At 60.4% G+C, this 19,603-nt stretch overlaps 6 protein-coding genes across 6 annotated transcripts; all 6 read right to left on the reverse strand.

Moving 5' to 3' along the window:
- Positions 1-229: 229 nt before the first annotated feature.
- LMXM_36_1870 (conserved hypothetical protein) lies at positions 230-2,860 on the reverse strand (the record flags this gene model as incomplete). The annotated part of the gene is made up of 1 exon (XM_003874484.1): positions 230-2,860. One exon carries the CDS (start codon positions 2,858-2,860, stop codon positions 230-232), a length of 2,631 nt encoding a protein of 876 aa, XP_003874533.1.
- Positions 2,861-4,394: 1,534 nt separating this feature from the next.
- LMXM_36_1880 (conserved hypothetical protein) lies at positions 4,395-6,299 on the reverse strand (the record flags this gene model as incomplete). Its single annotated transcript, XM_003874485.1, has 1 exon — positions 4,395-6,299. One exon carries the CDS (start codon positions 6,297-6,299, stop codon positions 4,395-4,397), a length of 1,905 nt encoding a protein of 634 aa, XP_003874534.1.
- A 1,189-nt stretch (positions 6,300-7,488) lies between these two features.
- On the reverse strand, positions 7,489-8,028 carry LMXM_36_1890 (putative endochitinase; the record flags this gene model as incomplete). Its single annotated transcript, XM_003874486.1, has 1 exon — positions 7,489-8,028. The coding sequence occupies one exon, from the start codon at positions 8,026-8,028 to the stop codon at positions 7,489-7,491; it is 540 nt and encodes a 179-aa protein (XP_003874535.1).
- A 1,539-nt stretch (positions 8,029-9,567) lies between these two features.
- On the reverse strand, positions 9,568-14,535 carry LMXM_36_1900 (conserved hypothetical protein; the record flags this gene model as incomplete). Its single annotated transcript, XM_003874487.1, has 1 exon — positions 9,568-14,535. One exon carries the CDS (start codon positions 14,533-14,535, stop codon positions 9,568-9,570), a length of 4,968 nt encoding a protein of 1,655 aa, XP_003874536.1.
- Positions 14,536-15,903: 1,368 nt separating this feature from the next.
- Positions 15,904-17,148, reverse strand: LMXM_36_1905 (conserved hypothetical protein; the record flags this gene model as incomplete). Its single annotated transcript, XM_003874488.1, has 1 exon — positions 15,904-17,148. One exon carries the CDS (start codon positions 17,146-17,148, stop codon positions 15,904-15,906), a length of 1,245 nt encoding a protein of 414 aa, XP_003874537.1.
- A 1,006-nt stretch (positions 17,149-18,154) lies between these two features.
- LMXM_36_1910 (putative T-lymphocyte triggering factor) lies at positions 18,155-19,534 on the reverse strand (the record flags this gene model as incomplete). The annotated part of the gene is made up of 1 exon (XM_003874489.1): positions 18,155-19,534. One exon carries the CDS (start codon positions 19,532-19,534, stop codon positions 18,155-18,157), a length of 1,380 nt encoding a protein of 459 aa, XP_003874538.1.
- Positions 19,535-19,603: the final 69 nt, after the last annotated feature.

The following is a 19,603-nucleotide window of genomic DNA, read 5'->3' on the forward strand; positions in this document are numbered from 1 at the left end:
AACGTCCATGAAGTGATCATGCGCCGTCATGTGTACACACCGCCACCACCACACACAAGAAACCGTTTGCAGCAGCAGGAAGGGCGGTCGTCGCATCAAGGAAGAAAAGGGAAGAGCTGAGAAGCGTGGAGTCAAGCACGACCGGTGGGAGCAAACGAGCGGCAAGACGAGAAGAGTGCGGCAGTCGACCAGCCGAGCCCCCCCCGTCGTCTCTTCGTCACTGTCTGTCTCAGGCATGTCCAACAAGGCCGCTCGCTGCCTTGAAGAGGTTGATGGGCGAGCTGCCATCCGTCACAAGGTAGCCCTCCAGCCCGAGACTCGCCAGCAGCTTCGCCTGTAGCTCGGGCGCGGCCCTGGCGATCTCCGCAATCGTCTCCGGCCCCAGCGCTGCAACCACCCTGCCCATTAGCGTGTGTCGCACCTCCTCAAGCGCCTTTTCGTAGGTCAGCGTTATCGCGGCCACCTTCTCCTCCTGGTCGGCGAGCAGCAGCCGCTTCCTGTTCTGCATCTCGTTCATGGTGTTGTAGAGCAGCAACTCCTTGGCAGCCCGTACGGTGGCCGCCTCAACCGAGGCCTCGCTCTCGATGCGTGAGGCGGAGGACAGCGCCTCTGCTATGGCCTTGGACTTGCCGGAGCTGACAATGGCAAGCCCGTTGCTCTCCGCGTCAAGCAGCACGCGCCGCTGCTCCTCGTTGGCCACCTTATCGTGCATTCGCTGTCGCTCAAGTCGCCCACGCGCCTCCTGCTCACGCGCCATGGCCACCTGCTGCGCCTCGGCCTCCTGCGCGTGGGTGGTGATTTCAATCGCCATTTTCACGGACTTCTGCAGTCCCTGCCGTGTGCGCTCATCGAGCACCTCCATCTCCTGCGTATCCACCGACGTGACGACGAGGTGGTTCGCTGGAAAACGGAGGAAGCCATTCGGCTGGCCGGTGGCGGGATTCACGTCGAACACGGCACGCCGCAGGCACCGCGCGCTGTTCTTGTGGAACTCCTCGAACGGCATGGAGGCGACGGCGGCACGGATGCGGCTGGCAATGTAAGAGCACGCGTCGCCCACAAAGTCGTTCACGCTGAAGCACTCCTTGGCCGCCTCCGTGTCGCCGGGGGTGACGTCAAAGTACCAGTCATAGCAGAGCTGCAGGGCGAGCTGCGCGTGGTCACGCGTCTCGACGTGCACAACGTCTGTCATATTGGAGGGGCCGAGGAAGAGGTGCAGGGCGGTGATGTAGTGTGTCTGCTTCGGCATACACTTTGTTGGCTTCGCGGGATCCCACGGGGAGCCGGAGAGCGACACCACCGTGAAGGCCTCGTCCGGTTCAAGGAGCACGCGATCCGGCCCAAAGACGATACGCGTCATCTGTGTCTTGTAGTTGTAAAGCTGTGTCACGCTTCGATAGGGAATGTGGTAGGATACTGCCCGTTCCGTCTGCCCCTGCAGCACCTTTCGCTCTTTGTCACGCTCGAGCTCAATGTAGGCAGCGTGGCTGACTAGCTGCGCCAGGTGCCGCTCCACCTGCGCGGAGAGTGGCTTTTCCCACACCTCCTCCTCGGCGGTCAGCAGGTAGCTGCACGGGCCTGGGATGCACCGCACCACGCCAGTGACGCTGTTCCGGACGTACAGGCCGTCCCCCTCACTGAGCAGGTAGGGTCGCCGCACCTCCGCGCCAGTCTTTGCGTTGGGAACGACACGCATGAGGTCCGACGGAATGAAGGAGCAGGGGCCCTGCACCAGCCACCGATCTCCGTCGTAGCGCTGCACCGGCGGCGTGCAGGACGAGTCCGTGAAGTTGCCCAGCGCTGTCACAAGCACTGCTTCCTGCTCGCAAAGTAGGTAGGCGGATCGCGGATAATCCTTCTCCAGCGTCTCGCCCGGCATGAGGAAAAAAGACGCGTCCGTGACGATCCTGCGCGCACCACCGCCCGCGTTGCCGTCGTCGCCGACGGAGTTGAGAATGACGGCGTACTGCGAGGCCGTCACGTGCGTGCGCCTCACCGTCTTCAGCAGCTTGTCGTAGGGGTGCAGCACAAAGCAGGGGCACATATCGCCCGTGACCAGGAATGGCTCGTTTGCCTTCCGAGTGATACCCTTTTCGCGAAACGGGGTGCGGGGGTCGGCATACGTCTTGGTCGGCTGCACATGTAACCCCTCCTCGGTGCCAAACACGATGCCCTCCGCGAAGCGCTGAAGGCTCTCAAAGGGCTGCAAAAAGTGCATCCCTTCAGCAACGTACATGTACTTGTCGCCGGCGTAGTGCTTCAGACCCGTCACGCTGTCCGTGAAAGTCTCGCTTGTCGTGCACCACAGCGCTGAGCCACGCTCGACCGTGTAGGCCGTCACCTCGTCCTCGATGCGCTCCTCAACGCGGGGGTAGTAGGTGCCGGGGCCGCAGAAGAGGTAGCGCTCACCAGCTTCGCGGCGAACCGGGGATGGCGACGAGTTGCTGGCGCTGCATACCGGCACGTTGTAGGCGGTGAGCACCTGAATCTGCAGCGCAGTCCGCGCCGAGAGGACTTTGAGATCCTCTATTTTTACCACCGCCTCCTCGGGATAGAGAGGAAAAGGCGGCACGTGCCAGCGGTACTCCTCCTCGCCAGAGCGCACCTGCACCTGCCCATACGCGTCTCGTACCGGCTGTGCGATGCCGGTGGCCGGGTCAACGGCGGTGCGGTGCGGGTTGGCGACCAGGCAGTACTGTGTTGGCGGCACCACTACAAACTTCGTGGGAGGCAGCGCAACCGACTCGTGGGACGCAACGGGGCGATTCAGTGGCCCGAGGATAAGCTCGGTCGTGTTGGTGTTCAAATTCGTGAGGTGGGCGTACTCCTGAGGGCCAAGTCGCACCACCGTCTCCGTCATGGCTCTGAGACCGGCTATCTGCGTTGCAGCCTTGTGCTGGGCACCTGTATTGGTGAAGGCAAATGAGTGTGCGTGTGTGTGTGTAAAAAAAAGGAAGCAGGCGGAGGAGAACACAAAGTGACGTGGTGTTATTTCGGTCCAGTGCGTCGGTGGAAGTTTGTGTGTGTGCCGCGTCGCCTGCTGCAACCTTTTTTATATCGATGCTGCTGCTCCCTCTTTTTCCGTCTGCGTGCCCCTTCTTCCCCTGGCGCTCACAACGTCGCTGGCCGTCGCAACGCTTCTGCAAGGCTGGCTACAGCGCGAGAACCACACATACACACACAAAAAAGAGCACACTATGTCACCAAGACGTGATACGTGGCATATCCGCAGAGAAGAGAGGGAGAGTCAAAGGTGACGGTTATCGGAGGAGAGGGGCACCTTCAGCAGAATGGGTGAAGGACAAGAGAGGGGGCAGGAGAGGAGGGCGGCAGCAGCAGCAGCAGAGCTCAGAGATTTCTCTGAGGAAGAAGAACAAAACCCACCACAGCTGCTGAAATATAAAAAAAAGCAACGGTAGACAGGAGGAGGTGCAGGAGCGGTTCTTCCTTTTTTGATTGTGGTGTCACCGTCCACATCGCATGGCTAGCCTTTCCCGCCCCCCCCTCTCGGTCCCCATCTCCATCACGTGGAGTGCGAGACACTTCGGCACAGAAGACTCAAGCCGAAAAGGCACACCATCACCTATCCTGGTCCGATGTTCGTCGTCAGCTCGCCGGTACCAGAGAGCGAGTCGAGGAAGTCGAGGGAAAAGGGGGGCTTACGGCGTGTCCTGACAGCTCACATGAAGGGCAAGAAAGTAAAAGGAAGCGAGTCTTGCCACCTTCGCCTTCTTCTCCGTCTTCCCCGCTGTGGGTGCAGGAGTGTGCACGACGTACACGACCGCGGCTGCCATAGACCTCGGGACTGCCGCTCTGGTTCCTCACTGCCTTGTCTACCTCTCCACCGCCTCACGTGTGTGCATCCTTGCCTCAGAGACGCACTGCTACCTCATAGACCTTTGGCCATCCCTATACTGTGTGTTGTTCTCTTCTTTTTTGCGGTTCTTCTTACAGCTGCCGCAGAGGCACCACAGTCGGTTCGGCAGCAGCAACACGACGAGAAGCAAGAATGGCGCGAAACATAACACCCTCGCTCGAGAGCGCGCGCCACAAGGCGCACAAAACGTCGGCCGCACCAACCAAGAAAGCCGCGCGCGATTCAAGCTGGCTCCTGCCGCCACACACAAACATACACCCGCGATCAGGGTTGTTTCATGTCTTTCTTTCGCTGCCATAGTCGTGTCTTGGTGAGCGTGCCATCGCGGGCGCACGGCGACTAAGCGTTAAAGCGAGTCAGTTAAGCGTAGTTACAATGGTAAAAGGAAAAGGACCCCACGCTGGCTTGCCGGCCAATGCCCCCCCCCCGACACCTCACGTCCGCAGGCAGCACAGGCGCACACAACCACCACACATGGCAGTCCCCATAGAGCCACGCTTCGCTCCACTCTTCATCCTCACGCGACCTCGTACGCCTGCGCCTCCTCGCGCTGTCGCTTCCGCACCTCCGCCTTCAAGGCGGTCGGCAGCGGGGCGGTAGGCTTGAGGTTGCCGAGCGATGGATCGTACTCCTCCATCACCTCGTACGGGCCGAGCGCGTCCAGCTGCTTCGTCACGACGGGGGCCTGCCCATGCTGGTGTTTGGATACCTTGTGGTAATGCTTGCACATCGTCTCTGCCACCTGGCGCAGTGTCGGGTGGTAGCTGTGCGAAAGGAGGCTCAGCTCCCACGTGAAAGAGCTATCCGCGTTGGCCGAGGCAGTCTGCAGTGCTTCCGGGTTGTAGGCGCCACGGCCAGCGATGACGTTGTCGCTGCCGCCCACGATAACACCCCCTGCAAGTGGGTAGCGTAGCACAACGCGGTGGCACAGCGCGAGGATGGACATGGCGATGTGCGGCGGGCACGACGGGGCCGCCTGCATGAGACGGCGCAGGATGGCTGTCACGCGCGCCACTGGCAGATGCTTCTGCGTGAGCACCAGTAGGTCAACGGCACGCAGCACGAGACCGACGTGAAAGGTCCACTCACGACTCGCGTTCTGGTGCACGAACACCCCCTGCGTCATGGACTGGGCAATCGAAAAGGCCTGGGACGACAGCGACCCGGCAGACGACGTCGACCCCTGCGACGCCACTTCGTCCATGTCGCCGTTGGAGGCCTCTTGCTCCTCCTCACGCGTCATCTTCGCCGAGGACGATGACTCAGCCGACGGCAACTCGAGCGCCTCGCCAAGACAACGAAAGAGGACCTCGTGAAAGTAGCTCAGATCGACACGCCACTCCGAGGCGGTCGACGTGGCGTCCCGCTGCGCTAACGTCGCCACCGCCACCAGCGCATGCAGCCGCGTGGTCACTGAGGTCGCCGCCTCCTCCTCGTACTTGTCATCGACATTGTCGCCGTCGCTACCGCCCTCCGTGCCGCCCACGCGTAGGCGTGTTCGTGATGCGCCTCCGCCCTTCACTAAGTCCTTCAGTGCCTCCATCAGCTGCTGGTAGAGCTCCAAGTTCACCAGCGGCGCAAACTTCACGAGCCCCTCCAGCGTCGGGGCCAAGATCTTCGTTTGATGCACCGGCGAGCACGTCTTCGATGCCTCGATGACGCGTAGGTAGATGACAAAGATGCGGTGCAAGATGCGAGTCTGCTTCGCTGCAATCTCGGCACGGTCGCGGCGAGCCTTGGACTTCTGCAACTGACGTGCCAACTCCTTGTCTTCCTTCTTGAGCCGCTTGTTCTTCGCCTTCTCCTCCGTCAAGTCGTCGCGGTGAACGTCCACCATGGCCACGCGCACGTGGAGGAGCAGGTTCAGCAGCTTTGGGTTCATCGCATAGCTGCGCTTACGCACAATGCGCAGCAATGCTCCTACAATGTGCTCCGTCGTGTCCGAGACCTTCTGGCCATCAAGCAGCTCGGAGAGGGCCGTCTGACATGGTTGGGCAACACGCACCGACTTGCTGTTGGCGAAGTCGATCGCGAGGGACAGGAGTGCGTCGGCATGATTGAACTCCGGCGCGGAGCTCTTCACGAGTCGCGCGCACAGACGGCTACCGAGCGCCTGCTGCTCCGGGTGCAACTTGCGCGAGAGCTTTCGAAGCAGTTGCAGGAAGTGTGTGTACTGTGTGAGGATCTCGTGTTCGAGCTTCTGAACATTGTACACCTCTTTTTGCTTGCGCTGGCCGCCGCCATCTTCGCTTTCAAGGGTGCTGGAGATGCGATAGCTCGGAATGACGTCGCACAATATAGTACACTCCTCATTCAAGTTCTGCACCAGTTCGCCGTAGTCAGCCACTGTTTTGTTGTGCAGGGCATACAGTGATTTGAGCTGCCCCTGCAGATAGCTCGTGTTCATCAAATAGCGTTGCATGGCGACGAGCAAAAGTGTGGGTGGCGGGGTGTGAATGAGCTTCCGCTCTGCAGGTGGTCTCTTGTGTGGATGTGTGTCTGTGTTGGGGGAAGGGCAGAAGGCTCTTCGATCGTTTGTATGTCGCTACAAAGATGTCTCCCCCCTCTGCAAGGAACGAGTTGGGGCCGATGCGCTCTCCAATGCTCACACGTGCCGTCAACGGAGCTGCTGCGTAGCTTGCAAAGAGGAGCGCCCACAAAACAAACAGAAAAAAAATGTGCGCCCTCAGAGACGAGGCCAAAACACACCGCGCGAACACACACACACACACGCCACGCAGCGAGCCACTCGATTAGAACGGAAATGAGGAAGAAGACACACGCAAAGAACCAAGAAAAGGAGCGCTCGCGCACAGTGTATCAGGCTTCGTCTGAGGAGCGTAAACAACAAAGAAGAGCGGAATGTGGCGGACCATACCACATGGAGTGGGCCATAGACGGAGGAAAGAGGAGAACGGTGGTGGCGGTGGGGTACATGTCTCTTGACCGGGTATCAGAAATCTACGGGGGCAGGGAGGGGGCGCGATGGCGAACTCCGTGTATCGCAAACATCCTCCAGCAGCAGAAGCGTGCGCCGCAGAAACAAGGAAGGAGAAGAGACGGCAAAGGATGAGGTGGTGGCAGAAGCGTATTATCCCCATCACTTCCGGGCACTCCCTTGCCCATGCCCCACAGAGCTCAGATTTCTTATGCATTCGTATATTTCTTGTCTCGTTCGGGTATTTCTGCCGCCTCCAGCGGACGGCGACACACACACACACACACTCGCTCTTCGTGGCGGCTATCCGCGTGAAGAAGAGCTGCGGTGAATGGAGAAACGACATCGAGCGTCGAGACGAGCTGCACCGTCACACTGAAGGGAGGGAAGATTAACAAGCAAACAGGAGCCACGCAACCGTGGGGATCAAGACGGTAACGCGCGAAGCGGGGGGAGGAGGATAGCATTGCAGAATGGGCACAGATGTCCGCGTCAACTGTGTCCGTGCGTGCGTGGGTGCACAATTGCAGCGAAGTCCATCGCCCAGACACCGACACCGGCGAAGGGCATGATGACACAGCGTGGAAGCCAGCGACTGTGTCACGAGTGCACGTACTCGGGCAAACGCGCGCGCACACGAGACACACCCCCACGACTACCCCATCCTTGCTCGTCAGTAGTTGAAGTACTTCTCATTCAGGGACTGGAAGGCGGGAATGTAGTTCTTGATGATACCTAAGATGACAGCGAAGATGGTGAGTAGCACAAACGAAATGATGGAGTACTTGATCAGAGGCGCGTTGCGATCGTAGCACTCCGCCTTGATGGTTGACGTCCGCTTGCAGCTCTTCATCGTGCACGTGGCCGCCTCCAGCACGGCAATCACTTCGCACTCCTGCACCACAACGGTGTCGCTCAAGGGCCTTTCACCCTGAATCCCCTCGAAGAGGCGCGCCGTATCTGCGCGCACCTGCTGGCTAGAAATGTAGTCATTGCACATCTTGGTAGAGCACTCGTTGCATGAGCTGACGGTCCACGACACATTCGTGAGCGGACTGCACCCACCCTGGTAGCAGCAGCGACACGTGCACACAATAGGGCTCGACAGCGACGACTCCGCAGTCGTGACGGCAGCGGCACGTAGGCTGCACACAATGGCCACAGCCAACAGCGCACGCACCACACCGAGTCGCCATCCGGCACAGACCGCCATCCGTCTCGCTCACGCTCACCGTTCACGAAGACACGCAAGACACCCCTTCAGCAGAAAAAAAGGAGGATAGGGTAAGTGATAAAGGAATAGAAGGGAGAGGGCCGATGGGGAAGTGTGATGCAACGAGTCAAGCGGCGTTTTGTCGGTTGGCGTGTGTGGCGCAGAGGGTAGTGTGCGGGGTACGCGGGGGAGGGGGTGCGAGCGTATGTGTGAAAGAAGTTTATGCGTGTGGGTGTCCTCGGTTTAGTTCGAAAGAGGTACGACAGCGGGAGGCAACGCTGACAACTTATAACCAAGTTATGAAAAAAACAAGAAAATGGAGGGGCGCCACTCCTGGGGAGGGGAGGGGGTGATACAAATCGCGGCTGCAGCGAAGCAATCAAATAGATATGATACTAAGCTCCCTGGTGCCGCCGCGTATGTGCCAGCGTGTTTATTCGAATTCGTTTCTGTAGGCCGCGTGCGTGTGTAGATGAGTGCGACTACCCGAAATGAGAAGAAAAGGGTGAAATGGAGGGGTGGTGAAGAAAAGAAGCGAGTGGGAAAAGAGGGGGGGTGGCGGTGGGGTAGTTCCTCGGACCTTTATACCAACACGGCGCTCCTGAAACCTCGCGTCTCCCTCCCTCCCCCCTCTCTCTGCCCATCCCCCCTCTCCATTATGCGTGCGAAAGGAGGGGAAAGGTAGTCGGGTGAAGGAGATGCGCAGCACCACAATCGCCACCCCGTACGTGATCACTCACCCTACCGGAGAGAAGAGCAGCCAGGCAGACAGAGAACAAGCAAGCGTGATCCGTCACCGCCGCGCAAGGTCTATGCGCCACAGTCCCCCCCCCTCGTGTCCCCAAAAAGTTCTCGCCTCTGATATGCTCCTGCCTAGTGAGAATCTATCGATCACCATGGAGCTTGATGAGTCCGCTTCACAGCGACTCACCATGTCTACGCAGCGGTGGTGTGCAGCAACCTCTTTCCAAATGCATGCGCGAGCAGCGCGACGGAAATGATGCAGCTGCCACGAGCGGGCCGCCCATTCGTTTCCCTGTTGTAGCTGGTGCGTATGTGCGTCTCTATCAGCAACACGAGGCGATGCACGCATGGGCGCACCACAGGCAGAGAAACGAAATACAGGGAGAAGAGCATCTAACAAGGAAAGGGAAAAACGAAACAAAAAAGCGGTAAGCCCCCCTCCCCCTCCGCCCGCTGCAGAGAAGCACGCAGAGTCTCCACAGTATCTTGCGCGCGCGCTCTTCCCTACTGACGACTGGCAGAGGTGCGCGTGCGTCTATGAATGCGCCCCACGGGGCCGCAGAGAAAGAAAAAGTGTAAAAGTGCATCTATGAAACCAAACAAAAGCATCTATGTGCCTCCATCGGCGCACCGGCACACTTGGGCGAGGAGGAGATGCACAGGATGAGGGAATTGAACATGTCAACGAGTGAGAGAAAGATAGAGCGACTGTTTCATGTAGGCCATCGTGAAGGATGAGCCGCAGCCATGCAGGAAGCCTCTCGCAAACAGATTTGCACAGCGCACCACAATGCGCTAAAAGAGCTCCATGGAGTACTGAGGGTCCGCAGCGTAGTTGGGCATCGGCGCCGAGCTCATCTCAGCCCACCACGCAGCGCTGTTGCCGCTGCCGTCGCCTGTCCCACTGCCGCGAATGCGGCTGCGCTTGCCCGCACTCGTCGATAGTCGACTGTCATTCGGGTTGTGAGCCCCCATCACCTGTCGCAACTCACGGATAGCCGTGTCGTTGCGCTGCTCCACGATCCAAGTTGGAAGAATAACCTGTCCGTAAGGCGTTGTCGGCGGCACACCCTCACCCGCCACGCCCGTAGAGGACTGACCCTGGTGTGGTGTCTTGCGCGGTGCCTCGTCGTCACCTGCTGACTCCGCCGTCTCAGCCGCGCTTTGCGCCTTGGCCAGCGCCGACATGTTCGCCTGCTGCCTTCTCTGCAGGTAGTGAATGTCCTGGAGCGTCGAGCCCACCTCCTGCTGTGTATGCTGGTTCAAGAAGAAGTTGCGGCCGCGGAAAGCGCTTACGGGGGAGACTGGTGGTGGCAGCGGAGTTGTCGCGTTGCCTCCGGTGGCCTCCACACGTCGGCGCTTAGTCGCTTCGTCGTCACCTGCGCGTCCAGCAAGGTCGCTGTCGTCTGGGGGGCCGCTGACGGCGCGAATAGGGTGTTCGCCATCTACGACGTTCACTTCCTCCTCTTCAGGCAGGCCCGGCGCGGCTGCCACGACACGCCCGTGCTCCTCCTGTCTAGGTGGCCGCGAGTAGGACGTGGCTGGCCCTATCATGTGCACCTCTGTGCACACCGTGCGGGTCGGCGCAAGCTCAGTTGGATCGGCGTGCGGGCGGCTGTAGTTGTTGGCGCGGCCTTCCACCGTAACGGACTGCACAGACGACACACCGCCCCTAATAGTCGACGACGGACCAGCAGCGCCGACCATGCCGCCGTTCTGCGACACGTACTCAGCAACCTGCTGCACCATCCACTGCTGGTCAAACTGTTTCAGCTCGTGCTGCAACGAGTCCATCCCTTGGTGCGTGCGCAGGTACTCGAGCACCATACCAGAGGGCAGCACAATACCGTCACTCGTGGTGGTCGCCTGCAGCCGCGGCACGCCGGTGAAGTCGTCGATCGGGGTGGTGTCACCGTCCACGTAGTCGGCCAGGTCCGGCTCACGCCACGTCGATCCTCGCTGCGCTGGAGTCCGAGTACCCTCGCTGAGCATGCCATCGGCCTCTGGCGGCCGTGTGTGGGAGCGCTGTGGCTGATAGAGGGAGGAGGAGGGAGTGTGCGCAGAGCCGACGTCGGCAGGTGTGCGACAGGGCAGCTGCGTGCCGTCGCGTCGCGTGACCGAGATCTGCGACGAGGTGCCTGCCGGCTGTATCGGTGACGTCCCCACGCTCCGCTGCGGCGCGTTCCCGGGCAGCGCGGGGCTCGCCAGAGGCACGTCCGTCTGCACGCCGCGAGACGTCGACCGGGTACGAGGCTCAACTCCCAGCGCACAGCTGTGGGCTGCTTCGCCATCGCGACTGCGCATCTCTGCATCATCGCCATCCGCGCCATGCGGGACGCCCTCGACATCGGTTCGCCGGTTCGCTTCACGATACATGTTCACAGAGGTCGTCGAGCCCTTCTCCACACCGGCGGCACCCCTGTCGCTCTTGTTGGGGCTTCTCTGCGCGGGCGAGCGCAGGATGCTGGTTATGCCTTGCGGCAAGTGGCGAATCTGCATTGGGGCAGGCGGGCCCTCGGCCCTGTGGCCGCTGCCCTCCGTCTGCGCGGAACGCCTAAGCCCTGGAGAAGCAGCGTCGCAGGCACCCTCATCGTTCCCGTAAGCGCCGTCGTCCTCTTGGTCGACATCATCGGCGTAGTCGTCAAACACACTGTTGTCAGCGGCATTCTGCAGCTCCTGCATGGCACAAACTGCGTCTGTGATGGAATCCTGCCGCACATGCCCGCCAGCCGAACTGTCGTCAACGGCGTCATCGTGGTCGTCGTACTCCTCCGCGGCTTCGTCGCCAACAACAATCTCACCTGAGGCGGTGGCCACAGTCCGGCGCACGCGACGCTGCAAACGGCGCAGCAGGTGGAAGAATTCTACGTTCTCGCGCCGCGCCGTCGGGGCCAGTCTATCAAGGCGCGCCTGCTGACTCTTCAGTACCCGTGCCGCCTTCTTCACGGCGTCGTCAAACTGCTGCCGATCCTGCGGCGTCTCCGCCTCCACCTCTGCCGCAGCCGGGCCCTCTGCACGGTCGACCACGACTGTGATGAGCTGCACGCACACGTACACGAGGCACGCGAGCTTGCCGGGCGGGTGGCCTGCCTGCTTCATCCAGTGCGACACCATGTAGAGCAGCACGCGCGCCAGTGGTGGGTTGCGCTTCATCGCCTCGTAGACCATGATGACGAACAAGTGCCCTGTCGGCTCCACCCCGTACGGGGCGAGCGCGTCCATTGGCGATGCAATGCGGAAGCGCCGCGATAGACTTTTGGCCAGTGTCGCCATGAACGCCGTCCGCGCCGGCGCAGAGCTGCGCATCTGCTGCAAAAAGAAGCTCCAGAAGGTGCTGCCGGCGCCTGCCGGAAGGGCGAAGGCGTTCAGTGACTCGAGTCCGACTGGGAAGAAGCCGAAAGGCGACAGCAAGGTGCTGCAAATGTTTGGAGCCTGCATGTTGAAGTCCTGGATGAGCTTGCACACGCAACAGCCAACCAATTTGTGCATCTCAGGGCTGAAGCTGTGCGCGCGGTGCAGCAGCTTCAGCACGAGCTGCGCGTTGTCGGCGGTCGTCGCGCTTGCCGGCGCGCAGCCAGGGAAGGCAACGCAGTAGTTGTTCTCCTGGGGGTCGGTGGGTAGCAGCTCTAAGTTGCCGCGGCAGCTGCGCAGCAGAACATTGCCCATGTACCACAGCGCGAGCGCGTCGTGGTTGTTGCGCAGCCTCAGCTCCGAGAAGACTTTCAAGATGCTCTCCAGGTACGACGGGTCGATGGAGGAGGCGAGGAGGGTGACAAGCTTCACGTGCAGCATGAGCACGTTTGCCTTCAGCGTGCTGTCCACGAGCCCGCGAACCCCGCTGCGGTCTGCGCTCACCAAAGCCAGTAATGTGCTCCGCACGTACGGCTCCACAGCCACAAAGAGCGTATTACGGTGCTGCCCGCCATTCGCGACGATGTGGTAGATGAGGTAGTGCACGGCGCTTTCCATCTGCAAGGCGGGATCGCGCAGATAGCTGATCAGCTTCTCCTCCACCGCCTTCGCGCCAGCGCACTCCGATAGCGTCGACAGCACGCGGCTCACCGACGACTGGCCGGCGACGTGCACCGTGCCGTTGACGGGGCACAGCAGCGAAGAGCTGCGCGCCGCCGCGCAGTACGGGCACTTCGACCTGACGTCGCGAAAGTACTCTACTGCCGAGTCCATGGCCTCTGCGATATGGTCCTGATGCAGCACCATCGCCAGCTCTGCGCACAGCAGCTGCGGATCGAGTGTGATGTCGCTGACGGCCTCGAAGGCCTCGCTGGACAGCTTTCCGAGCGCCTCAATCGTCTTTGGAGCCACAGCGACCCGCAGCGCCTTAAGCATATCGGTGGCGCGGCGAGAGGCGGTGGTGGAGCAGCTGCGAACTACCTCGCGGAGCAGGAAGAGCACATTATACACGCTCGTGCGGTTCTCGTTGATCGAGGCGGCCACCTCGTCAGGCGTGTCGCGACCCGTCATAGCCATCCCGGCGCCGCGAGCGAGCGATATCATCACTTTGGCAAACATCGGCACAGACATGTGCGAGTCAACAGCCAGGGTAGACATGAAATAAGCGGCGTGTGGCATATGGCAGTTGATGAGGGCCACCGTCTCGAGCGCGCCGTCCGTCTCGTTGTCGAAGCAACTTTGCAGGACGGCGCAGAGGCACATGTAGAACGGATTCATGGTTCCCATGCCCGGCGTGCACTGCGACAGCAGCTCGCGCAACAGGTGCTTGCGAGTTGCAGGTATCTCCAGGAAGCTGGCCATGTCGCTGTGGCACAGACTCGGGTATAGGAAACGTTCCACGTAGTCGCGCCGCACCGGGGACCGGAAGCGCAGGAAGAGTTCACTACAGTGGATGGAGAGGGCGCGGCCGAACGACGGTCCGTGCGCCGGATCCATCACTGCGCGTTTCAGACGCTCGTAGCAAGCGAGGAGGAAGTCCACATTCATCTTCACCGGCTTCGTCTTCAGGACGTACTGAAGTGCAGTGACCTGCTCATCCATGCGCACCTCGCCCACTGTCTGCACGAGCAGCGCCAAGGCGCGGTTGGCTACAAGCGGTGAGGCGCACTCGCAGTATGTCTCAAGCCGGTCGTGGAACTGGTACACAATGCTGAGCGGCACCACGGCGAGGGAAATGAGCGCAGTGGTCATCGTCGCAAAGGCACGGTACTGCTGCGGTGACAAGAGCACCACGCTGTGGGCCGCGCCGCGGCAGGTCGGCGACGGCAGACCGAACACATGATCGCGAAGCACCTGCTGTACAAACGGGTGGTGGAGCTGATCATCCTCGGTGATCTGCGACAAGATGCTGGTGAGAAGCTGCACGTACAGCTCCACATCCGTGACGCTGATGCGGGCCATTTGCATGTGAAACAGAAAGGTGGCGTAGCTCAGGGTCACGCAAAAGGGGCGGCCCTCGATGAACGGCTCTGTTTTGGTGTAGTAAGAGGCGAGCGTGTGGAGCGTGCTGGGTGAATCCGCGTGCGTCTTGAGGTGGCGCTGCACCTGCGCCACGCAGTTGTTGAAGAGCACGCGATCCTCGGCAGCTTCAGCACGGAGCCCAGATCCGGACTGCTCGGCACCATCCGTCTGCATGGATGCACCGTATGTCGTGCTGCGACTTGCCTGACGACGCTGCTGCTGAGGCCGGCGCCCCGTGTCCGTGCTGTTGAGCGAGGAAGACGCTCGCCCGCGACGGTGCGTGCTGCCGTGCCCGTTGAGCGCCGCACCGGAGAACAAATTGAGAACCATAGTCACGATACACTGCGTGTTGGCGCTGTCCGTTATGTGTACGTATGTGGGGAGGGTGAGGGTCCGTCTCTGGTGCACAGTTCGCGTAGAGGGTAATGCAGCGAAGCAACAATAAGCGGAGGGCTCACGAATAAACGAGGGAACCGAACAAAAAAAATGTGGGGTGCCCGGCGCCTACACCAGTACGCAAGCGGCAAGGTAGACGGAGGGGGCGGGGGCTTAGCTTCAGACCCGAAGCCCCGTTCCCTCTTGCTTTTGGTCTATCTATTTCTTGTTGAGTATGTACGATGCTGCGTCGCTCTCTCGACTCTCCCTCTCGAGAACCGCTGCCAGCAGGGCTACTGAGGATGTCCTCCGCTCCTCTCTTGTTGCTGTTGTGGGTGGGAGGCAAGGGGTACACGTGAAAGGAGCTTCCAGAAGACACTTTGTTTTTGGGGAATGGGGTGCCTGCCTGCCAGCGTGCCAGCAAACGATGGTGCCGTCCGAAGCCGTGCAACCTCAGATGACAAGAGAAAGGGTGAGAAGACGACAGGCACCCACCACCTCAGCCTACTGGGGCACGCGCCTATTCACTTTTTTTTCTTTGCTTCAATGGTTGGGCAGTGGTGAGATCGCGAGAGTCGTCTCCTTCGCTTCTCACGTGTGTGCTGCATGCATATCGATGATGCGGAGAGGGAGGAGGGGAGAAGCGGAAGTAAAGACCAGCAGGCGACGCGGTGAAAAAGCTTACGGTCGGTAGTCATGGCAAGAGAGATGTGGTGAGGCATGGTGGCAGAAAGGCGGCACGAGAAAGACGAGCGTCGCCGGCAGCAAAAGGCGGCCTCTGGTCACCGCATCTCCTCCGTCGCTTTGCGTAGGCGGCAACGCGAGTCGCAGAGCACCCGTGTGTGCGCCCTCCTTGATGACTGCCCGGCAGCCACAACACGCAGCTGTCGTCGACGCCAGTTATGCATGAGCACTGTCGCTGATTATGTTTTTTTTTCTGTCTCTGTCCTCAGACAACGGCACGCCAGGCCACTTGATAGCGTTATACACGTCTGTGCAATGAAGCAGAGAGAGCCATGAGTAAGCCTTATTATTTTGGCTACCCGTTGACCGGGTGAGCATCGTTCCACCACATGCGGCGCACCCGTCCGGGGCCACGGCCGTGATGCAGCTCCCCCCCCCGCCCCAAAAAACAGAGCGAGACAGCGCCACTGCTGTTGTTGATGAGACGCAAAGACACCAAAAAAAGAAGAGAAGCACGACAGTGGGCAGAGTGGCGGTTCCAACGGAAGAAAAGTAGTGTGCAACGCACGCAAAAGGCTTGTGCGTCTGTCGGCTGTGTACCAGCAAGTACACTAGTATACATGCGCACGTGAGGCGTCGTCACCTGCGCTTTGGTCTGCGCGTCGTCGGCGCCTCCTCGGCGAACTGCAGCTGCCGGCGAAAAGCTGGCGGTACAGTGCGAGGCGGTGACTGAACTGCCTTTCGAAGCAGAACTGTGCTGCGGTGGGCAGCGACGTGCGGCCTGTCGTATGCAAGGCCCTGCGGTGGCGCTACGACACCTTTCACGGTGTGTTGAAATCTCTGCGGGGAGGTGTCCACCCTACTGAAGGTTGACGCGGCAAGTGCCGGACACTGCCTCCACAACTGGGCCACCGTCGGCCGTGTGGCGGCAGCGCCTCCCTTCCTCCTGTGTCCAGAGGCACCACTGAAAGGGAGCGGCGAAGCAGCCGACGGCCCCGCCGCACTGGCTCGCATCGCCGCTTGACGAAAAGCTACCGGCCACACGGCCACACCTCCAGGGTAGGAACTTGTGGGCATTTCAGTCACTGCCCTCGTGTGGGCCGCTGCAAGCCCACTGGCACAGCTGTTCAGCTGCCCCAAAATGCTCTTCATCGTCCGTTGTGCAGCCGGCGAGAAGTCCATGGACACCGCAGCACCGGCAGAGTTCGAGCCCTCCTCATCCAGGTAGTTCTCCATCACGTCCCGCAGCGGCGTCGGTGGGGACATGTCCTTCTCAGATAACGACGAGAGTGGAGTCGCTGCGCCGACTTTGAAGGCCTGCACGCCATCGTCGGCGTACGCTGACGTACCCGACGTGAACGAGCTGTCGATAGGCGGTGGGCTCGTGCTCGCCACCGAGGGCCGCCGTGTCTGAGGTTCCCGTGTCAGCGGGCTGCTCTTACGACCAATCACTTGATCAAAGCCAGACACGACGGTTTTTTGCACGGCCGGCTGGCCTAGAATGGAGTGCAGAATCGTGGCGTCAGTCGGCGAAAGCGGAGGGGGTCTGCTGTTGACGGCGAAACCGCCCCACGGCGGGTATGACGGTGCCCAGAAGGTCGATGCCTTGTGACATGGCGGCGGGGTCGCCTGCGGTTGCCGGGGTGGCTGCGAGGGTGCTGCGGACGGAGAAACAGCGATGTATTGCTGTCGACCAGAGACGGCAGCCTGCGCGCCGGATGGTGCATCTTTCGAGGCAGCAGCAGTGTGGCGTAGCAGCTCACGCACATCTACGCACACGGTGCTGATGGCCGGTGGTGAAGCAGATGACATCGTGGTGGGGCTCGCACCAGTCGAAGCAGTATACGACCGATGAGGCGGCACGGACACGTCACGCCGTTTCATGGATCAGTCGATTAGGCACTAGAGCAAGGGAACTGAAAGGAGGAGGGGGTGCAGCCCCATGCTTACCGGAACTAGGCGCAAAACAGGAGCAGCTGTCCACTTTGCTGTGCGTGCTCGAGAGTGTTCGTGGGTCAGAGGGATTCAGCATGCGGCTCCCCCCCCCTCGTTAAATGGTTGCCCTGATCGCAGTGAGGCGAATCTACAGAATCGACCGGGGAAAAAGGGAGGCGAATAAAGGGGAGGGAGGGGTGCGTCATGTCCTCCTGCCGCGTGGGCCCGAAAGATACGGCATACACGCACACAAACCTATGCGCATAGAGCGGGAGAAGAAGTGCGTGTGATGCAGACACATGAGTCAACGTCTGCCATGCAACACGCAGGCGGCAAGTGGCGCAGGTCTTTTGTTTTTCTCCTCTTTTGGCGTTTCCCCAAAGACGCGAACCAAGCAGAACTGCTGCGCGCCACTTAGCAACAGGTGGGCTCCCTCCTGTGGACATCCTCTGCGGGGGAAATCGAGAAAGGAACCGCAACTCCCCCCTCCTCCTCCTCAGAAGACCAATGAAAACAAAGCGACACAGCGACTAGCGCTTCTGTACATCAGCCACAGACCATCAGACGACCCTCATGGCAGACCCCACACACACGCGCCAGAGTTGTCAGTCCCACGCAGCAACAAAGCGGGAAAAAGAAAGAAACGGTGGAGAGAGAACGGGGGGAGGGAGACGCCTACTGTGCACCGAACTGGCAAAGAAGACAAGAAGATGAAGCTGCGAGCCCGTGCTGTCGGGATCGCTGAAGCACCAACAGACATGAAGAGAGCAGGTGGGAGTGGGGCGGCAGCCTCACACGGCCTGCCTATACGCATACAGCCCTCGGAGAACACCGTTGCCGACAGACGAGGGCATGGAGAAAGCAAAGGACGAGTACAAGGTGGTCGCCTAGCGAAGGCGCGATTCTCCACCAGTTCACCTTTCTTATTTTTCTATTCACCCCCCCCTTCTCGCCTTTAGACCTGCATGACACTTGCACGGTCTAGCGGGGGTACGCCAACGGCACGGCAGCGGCGCTCGTACTCCTCGACCATGGCGTTCACCTTCTTCTCCAGTCGGCGCATCTCGAAGTGCAGGTCCTTGATGACTTGATTCTTCTTCTGCACCTCGGCGTCAATTTCGTTCGAGATGAGCTCCATCGCGGCCGGCTCCAGGCCCATGGCGCGCAGTACACCCTCCAGCTGTGCGTCGCGCTGCTCCAGCCGCGCGTGCGCCTCAATCAGGTTCTGCTGCAGCGAGTTGTTGCGATCAGCAACGACATCCATTGCCTCACGCAAGGCGAACTCGAACTTCGCGCGCAGGTCCTCGCGCTCGTCGTAGACGTTCTTGTACTGACCCTCCAGCATCTCCTTCTCCTGCCGCAGCGCGCACAGCTGTTGCTGAAGCAACTTGTATCGGGTGCGGAAGCTACGCAAGCTTTGCTTGTCCAGAATGTGCTGCTGCTTCTTGACTTGAAGCTCCGCCACCTCCTTCTCTAACTGCTCCAACGGTGCTACGAGGTTCTCGTTTTCCTTCTCGATCTCGAACATCAGGCCCTCGTTGTGCTCGTCGTTTTTCTTCATGGTGGCGATCTCGTCCTTAAGGGAGTGGATTATTTCAAGGTTATTGTGCGTGATGTGGTTGTAGTAGGTCTTCATCTCATTGAACTTATCCTCGTGCTGCTGGATAAGGTGGTTGATGTGGAGGTGGTATCGCTCTTCCGCATCCTGGACCTCGGCCCGGCGTCGCAGTTCCAGGTCCTCGCGCAGCGTGCTCAGCTTCGCCTCGTACGAGGCCTGCAGCCGCGCCAGCTCCTTCTCGTGGTTGCGACGCTTCGTGACCGTGAGCATGTACTGATGACCATCGCGCTGATCCACAATTCGACTTTCCTGGGCCTCGCGAGCGGACTGCATACCAGTCATGCGCTGTTGCCGTTCCACCTCTAGCTGATGCATCCGCTGGGTGTGCGCCGCCTCAGCCTGCCGCAGTGCCGCGTCGCTCTCCTCGCGAAGTTGCTTCACGGCAATCTTCTGGTCATACAGGAGATGACGCACCTTCTGCTGGTAGACCTTCATCTCCACTTGATGCTCGCGCTCCAGCTCCTCTAGCTCGCTTTCGGCGTTCTGCAAGCCGAACTGCTCATTCTCTAGGTCCTTTTTGGTGATGTCCCACATACCGTTCACCTTATCGCGCTCTGCCTGAAAGTAGTTGCGCAGCTGCTGCGCCTTGGCTAGAACCTCGTGGATGTCCTCCATGTTGCGCAGCTCCTTGATCGGGTCCACGGGTGCAGCGCCACCCTTCTTGCCCTTCTCCCTCTGCCTGCTGCCTGCCGCGGCTGCCGCCGCCTTCGGTGGCATTTTTTTTCCCGACGCTTGAAGCGAAGCTTTACACCCGGTTCCGGGTAGAGGTGTGGCGTTGGTAGCGTT

The sequence above is a fragment of the Leishmania mexicana genome, chromosome 20 (assembly GCF_000234665.1).
Source record: "Leishmania mexicana MHOM/GT/2001/U1103 complete genome, chromosome 20".
Classification (NCBI taxonomy): Eukaryota; Euglenozoa; class Kinetoplastea; order Trypanosomatida; family Trypanosomatidae; genus Leishmania; species Leishmania mexicana.